Here is a 7156-nt window from a genome sequence, read left to right on the forward strand (position 1 = left end):
TTCATTTGTTTTTACAGGCACATCCTTCGTGATCACAACTGTCTTCAGACTCTTCTTCAGCATCTCAAATCCCACAGCCTGACCATTGTTAGCAATGCTTGTGGGACTTTGTGGAATCTGTCTGCTAGGTGTCCTCAAGACCAGGAACTTCTTTGGGATTTGGGAGGTGTCAGTATGCTGCGCAATCTTATCCATTCCAAGCACAAGATGATTGCCATGGGAAGTGCGGCTGCCCTGAGAAACTTGTTGGCACACAGACCGCTCAAGTACAAGGATGCTTCTGTTATTTCTCCAGGGTCTTGCATGCCATCCCTTTACATGAGAAAACAGAAAGCTCTAGAAGCTGAGCTTGATGCAAAGCATTTAGCAGAGACTTTTGACTCTATGGACAAACAAGGGCTAAAATCTCAGCCAGTGAAGGGACCTTTACGGCACATAGAAAGTCTGGTTAAAGATTATGCTTCAGATTCTGGCTGCTTTGATGATGATGAAATTCCAAATACATCTATCAGTGCAGATACAGGGAATTCTTCTGTACTTTCCATGTACTTTAACTCCTCTATCACCCAGGGACAGACTGTGCCAAAAACTGCATCATTAAGAAGGGGTGTAGAGCCAGAAAAATCAGATAACAATAAACATGAGTTGAAAAATACTCAAGATGAGATTCTTGCTGAGAAACTGGCAACTTGTACGGCAGCAAAAATTGAAAGGCTGGTGGAAGACATTTCCACAATGCACACATCCTCTGATGATAGCTTCAGTCTTAGTTCAGAGGATCACTGTATTGACTGGCCATATGGTTCAGATGAACTACATGAGGGCAGAGCTCAGTCCTGTTCTCCATGTAGATTTTCTGACAACAGTGGAATGATGAGAAGAGATAACTTAAGTCGAGCTCAAGCACTTTTGCGCTTAAAAACGGCTTACACTAGCCTCTCTAATGACAGTCTAAACAGTGGTAGCACAAGTGATGGATACTGCCCAAAAGAACATATGAGACCATGTAGCAGAGCTGCTTTACTTGACTACAAGGAAGAGTTACAAAGGTATCAGAAACGGCCAAGTCGTCTCGATTTAAAAAATGTGCTAGTTATTAAACCAGAGAGAAAGGATCCCAATGAAAGTGATGTGAAACAAGGGCTGTCAAGAGAAAATCCAAATGAACTCTATGATCTGAGGAAAAGAAAACTTCCTCTTCCAGGAGCTCAAATTATGGATAGCACAGAAAAAAATGATGAGCAGGTAGTAGATGACGCTAGTAATAAACTTTCTGGAGAGACATTGGTGCATACTATAAAGTTATCTCCATCTTACAAGCACATTTCAGGTATTGACAATTTAGCAAATAATGGGTCAGGATTACCTGTCAACATTTTTCAGCAGGTTATTACTGCAAAGAAGAAAGCATGGATGCTTCCATCACAGAATTCTGACACACTTTCAAAACCTTTAGATAAGACCTCTCTTCATTCTTCCTCAACAGGAGAGCAGGAATCACTGCAAAAGTATGCAGTAGAAGGTACTCCAATATGTTTCTCCCGCTGTAGTTCCCTTTCCTCTCTTTCTTCTGGAGACAACCTTCTGGACGGACCAAGCCGCAGTGAAAATGAGCTAGATAGTGACTCTTCCTTGGAAATTCTAGAAGAAGATGGCTGCACGAGTAGTGATAAGAGGAAACCAGGCAGGTCTAAAGCAGCCGAGAGAGATGGAAGCACCCGCAACATCTCTCAGCCCATTGCTATTCCTATGGAAAAAACAGACAAGCATTTTACATATGATGCCTCACCATCTAGGAATGAAGATATGACTCCATCTAGCTCCTCTGAAAACTACATTCAGGAGACACCATTAGTGATGAGCCGATGCAGTTCTGTCAGTTCTTTAGGTAGTTTTGAGAGCCCCTCTATTGCTAGCTCTATTCAAAGTGACCCATGTAGTGAGATGATCAGTGGAACAATTAGTCCCAGTGAATTGCCAGACAGCCCTGGACAGACCATGCCACCAAGCAGAAGTAAAACACCAAGCTTTGACCCAAATATCCACCTTGAAAAGGAAGCAAGTCAGTTTAATATCCAGTGGGAAAACAATGTGAAAAAATTCATGGAAATAACAGATTTCAAAGAAAGGTTCCAGATTCCTCGGGATATTGACTCCATGATTTACTTTACTGTGGAAAAGCCAACTGAAAATTTCTCATGTGCATCTAGTCTAAGTGCATTGCCCTTGCATGAACATTATATTCAAAAAGATGTTGAGCTCAAACTTATTCCACCATTTCCTGAGAAAAACAGTTTGAACTTTGTAGCACATGAGAAACAAGGAGACAATCGTGAAGAACGGCTTTTAGGTTTTATGAAAAAGTCAGAGATGGAGCTTGGATCAGATGACGATATAGATATTTTAAAAGAATGCATCAACTCAGCTATGCCTCCCAGGTTGCGTAAAATGAAAACATCAGTTCTTTCTGGACACCTTGTGAACTCTCAGATGAAAAAGCCAGTCCAATTACCAGTGTACATGTTAGTTCCCGCTCATACACAGCTAGCAAAAACGTTCCATTCTAAAAAAGACTTAGTTAATGATGATTCTTCTTTCACAGACTCAGCAGCGGGAACTCCTGTAAATTTCTCGAGTGCTGCTTCTCTTAGTGATGAAACTCTTCAGTATTCTTTCAAAGAAAGTCAAGACCAGAGGGATAGACCGAAAAGCCGAATGGAAATTAGAGACTATGGAACTATGTTAGATAGTCATCATCACACAGATGAAAGAAAAAATTTTTCCCTTGAAAATGTAGCATTTACAGAAGAAAAAAATATGTTCTGTGTTGGTTCTCCAAAAACTAGCAACAAATTCAATAGACCTTCCAATGCAAGTTTTATGTTTAAAACACATAAAAAAACAGACGTCGGTAGAAGCCTTGATGCACTTCACAAACTTCCTTCTCATTATGTTCAAAATATTGAAAGAAGTACTAGTTCTTCTAGTCATCCAAGAAGACTTGACATAAAGCAAGGAGAAAATTCCCATGAGAACGTTGCTTTCCAGTCATTTTGTCACACTACACCAACAGAAGAAGACGTTTACTGTTTCTATGAAGATGAAATTGGTATTGTAAATTCAAACAAAGATTCTCTAAGGAGGAAAACAGAAGCATCAAAACCCTCAAGAAAAAAATGTAAGTACCCTGAACGTCAAGAAATCAAACAACCTATTTGTGCTTACAAAAATGATCATGCTACTGCTCAGTTTAGTAATTTGATTGAGGATGAACCAATGCCTTGCTATTCTCTTAGCTCTTCCATGAGCTCTATTAGTGACATTGAGCCTATGTATGCCCAAGAAATGATGGATAAACCTATTAAACAGTCTTCAAGGCTACAAGTAAGGAAATACAGTAATCATGTTGGGAAACGTGAATCCTCACCAAGCCATACATCAGATGAAGAAAAATGTGCTAGTTCAATGATGCCTAGAAGGAGACGGTTGTCGGCTCGCAAAAGGAAACATAACCATAAGAACAAAGAGGAAACTCTGCATGTCACTAAAGACAAAGTAGAAAATGATGATATGTCTGATCTGGACAGTGTGGACTGGGAAGCAATCAAGGAAGGTGCTAACTCCATAATCAGCTGGATACATCAAGCATCTGCTTCTATTTCCAGGGAATCCTCAACTATTTCCGGAGGTCCTTCTTCAGACTCGCTTATGTCTAGCCCTTCTGTATCAGCCCGGCAGCCTTTATATGGACAGCATAAACAAAACCAAAATAGACCTCAGCGCTCTAAAATCTCTGCATCAAGTCAAATATCAAGCAGTAGTGAAGGGTCAAAAAGTAATATAGGAAGAAAAGTAGCTAATACCAGTCAAAAATCATTTTCTAATATACCCATGGTTTACCGTGGAAGGACAGTGATCTACATGCCTGCACAAGAGAAGATAACAGCAGCCAAGCAATCAAACCAGAATAATGAACCTCAGGAAATCTCAAAAGTCACTAATAGTATGCGTTCCAGGAGTCTTCATCGTTTAGGAAAGTCTGCAGATATTGGAGTTGATATAACTTTACCAAAAAGAAGTGCTACACCTCCAGCTCGAATCAATAATGGTCCTACTTGTAACTCCTTAAGAAATACCACCCCATCACAGAAAGCACAATCTACAGTGACTCCACCATCTCCAAAGTCAAAGGGAGTAAGGAACTCCCAAGCTCCAGGCAATAAAACGCAAAAATCACCAGTTCGAATTCCTTATATGAAAAAGCCAAGTCCTCGTGGTCCAGCTGGTCCTTCACCTTTGGCTATAGAATCTGTTAGTGCAAGTCCTCGACAAAGTCCTAGCAAAAGACCCACTGCTCAGGGCAGCCGTCTTAACCAAGTGCGAAACAATGAGTCAGAAAAATCTGGAATCCTGCGTCAGCTTACCTTCATAAAGGAATCGACAGGGGGGATTAGGCGTCAGCACTCTGACCTCTCTATATCACAGCGACAACACAGAGTTGCTCCCCGGAGCAATGCTGCTTTACCTGCTGTTTTTCTCTGCTCGTCGCGATGCGAGGAGCTAAAAGTGCACAAGACTTCAAAATCTAAAGTTCCCTTATCACCAAACCGTCAACCACGTAGGACAAGTTCTGAAAGCCCATCTCGCCTACCTGTCAAAAATATGCCACCTCCACCTGAACCTTTCAAAAGGTACTCTTCCTCTCCTCACATCAATCTCCCATGGTCATGTGCAGAAGGTAGGGGAGGCCAGGGCACATCAAAAACTGTAAGTACAAGAGTTCCGAGGATTGACACCCCTTCTAGTTCAGGCAGAGCAACTTGGAGACGCATAAGAGATGAAGATATCCCACATATTTTGAGAAGCACGTTGCCTGCATGCGCTTTACCACTTTCAGAGGAATCTATTGAGCCACGTAGGAAAACAAGTGATGCTGTAGTGCAGACAGAGGATTTTACTAGTAACAAGACAAATTCTAGCACCTCACCCACAATAGAAAGCAGAAACAGACCTGGTACTTCCACAGCATTGCCTGAATCAGGAAAAGTAGCCTTAGGTGTAGTAAACTTACCCACAAGCAGGCACAGTTCTCCCAGTAGGGCAGCAAGAGTTACACCATTTAATTATGTGCCAAGTCCTATAGTGACGGTCACAGAGGAAACTGCAGGAAAGGTAACCAGTGAGTGATTGCAGGCAATGAGCTTGTCTGGTCTAGGTGATCTGGAAGGCAACTGCACAGATAATTTTATTTGGATTAGAAGCGCTGGTCTGGATGCCTGGATTGTTTTCTTTCTCACTTCAACCAACCCTTCAAAAGTGCACCTCGAAAATAAGAATTTCCCCATGTAGTACCACAAACACTTCCTGAGGGTGGCTGCACCATGACACTTTGGTTGTGATGTCTTTTGGCACTTTATGAATACTGGAGAATCTGCATATGTTCTAAAGGGCAATAAAACAAATACTTGCCATTCCATTGAAAGATGTATTTTTAAGGCTTTGTTGTTACCAAAAAAACAGTTATATAGTATTATTTATGACAGAAGCCACATTTCAAAGACATTATACAAAATTGGCTTGCCTTGATTACTCCTACTCCTGGTAACTACAATCATACCCAATGCAAGACCTAAAAATGCTTGGAGCAAAGCCTTAATCCAAATACAGGCTGCACGTTTCTATACGATTCTTTATATGTTGTTTCAGCTTAAGAATATGGACTCAGAAAAAGCATGGCTGAAAAAACATTTTCGCTAACCCTGCAGGACAGCAGAAGTAAATGTGTCCGAAAATCTTTTTTATATTGCCAAATGAAAATGATTTCGATTTAATAACATTGAAGGAGAGAAGCTGGAGGAGTACTGAACTTTGTATGTTTGGAACATTTTTTGCTCCTTTGTGTCACATAGATAGCTATCCCATGTGCCAATATTTTAGAATTTACTTTAACACGTGTAGAGACATTTATGTTCTATCTTTGAGTCAAGGTCAGAGACAAATTCATGCCCTACTTTGTGGAAACATAAATCACATTCATAATGCTAGAAGAAAAGATAGAGTGAATGAGTCAACTCCTTTAAATCTGCAAATATTATCAAGACTATTGTTCCCTGTGGGCCTTTGCTTTAATCTTGTTATGGGCATTATAGGGCATTTGATGCAGAAGGAAGATGATGAAGGCTTCACTTGTAATGTTAGCACAATACAGGAGTTTGCATCTCAGTATCTACATTTCAAGCATTCTTTGATGAGTAGAATAAATGCCATTTTAGTTTCTTCAATGTATGAAATGTACAAATAAATATTGCAGTTTATGAAATGTAAATTGTTGTGACTGTGCATACCCTCTCATTATGGTCATTGGAGGATATTTCTAGTGGTGGTAACTTGCTATGCTACGTGGTTCTGAAATATTACCTTTGGCTCTACCAGGAAACAGGACAAGAACCAAGGGCACCTCTGAGATACATTTTTGGCTTAAAGGGAACCTGTCACCCCCCCCCCCCCCAGGCGTTTTTAACTAAAAGAGCCACCTTGTGCAGCAGTAATGCTGCATTCTGACAAGGTGGCTCTTTTAGTTCTGGGTGCTGTAACTGCCGAAATGATCAGTTTTGTAATTTGTCCTAAATACCTTGTCTTCAGTCAAGGAGGCAGGCGTTTCCCCCCCTGCTGCAGACGCCACACAGCCGTCACTCAAGTCTTCTTGGCGCCAGGCGCCGCCTCCTCGGCGCTATTTTGAAATGAGCCGGTGCCTGCGCTCTTTTCTCCTGCCTTGAGCAGGCGCAGTGAGCGCTGCCCGTCTGTCATCATATGCAGTCTAGCTGACTGCGCCTGTGTGGAAGCCCTGCCTGTGAATCCCAGCCCGCAATGTCTTCTGATTTATTCACATTGCGGGGCTGGGATTCACAGGCAGGGCGGCCACACAGGCGCAGTCAGCTAGACTGCATATGAGGACAGACGGGCAGCACTCACTGCGCCTGCCCAAGGCAGGAGAAAAGAGCGCAGGCGCCGGCTCATTTCAAAACAGCGCTGAGGAGGCGGCATCCGGCGCCAAGAAGACTTGAGTGACGGCTGTGTGGCGTCTGCAGCAGGGGGGAAACGCCTGCCTCCTTGACTGAAGAAAGGTATTTAGGACAAATTACAAAACTGATCATTT

At 42.0% G+C, this 7156-nt stretch overlaps 1 protein-coding gene across 1 annotated transcript in view; it reads left to right on the forward strand.

Annotated features, from left to right (window-relative positions):
* APC2 (APC regulator of Wnt signaling pathway 2) overlaps positions 1-6325 on the forward strand; it is a 105672-nt gene extending 99347 nt beyond the window's left edge. The window contains exon 16 of the mRNA XM_077271206.1: positions 18-6325. Within this exon, the coding sequence (XP_077127321.1) occupies positions 18-5187 (5170 nt within the window). The 3' untranslated portion in view covers positions 5188-6325. The remainder of the gene's footprint in view (positions 1-17) is intronic.
* The last annotated feature ends 831 nt before the right edge of the window (positions 6326-7156 follow it).

This window comes from Ranitomeya variabilis, chromosome 1 (genome assembly GCF_051348905.1).
Source record: "Ranitomeya variabilis isolate aRanVar5 chromosome 1, aRanVar5.hap1, whole genome shotgun sequence".
Classification (NCBI taxonomy): domain Eukaryota; kingdom Metazoa; phylum Chordata; class Amphibia; order Anura; family Dendrobatidae; genus Ranitomeya; species Ranitomeya variabilis.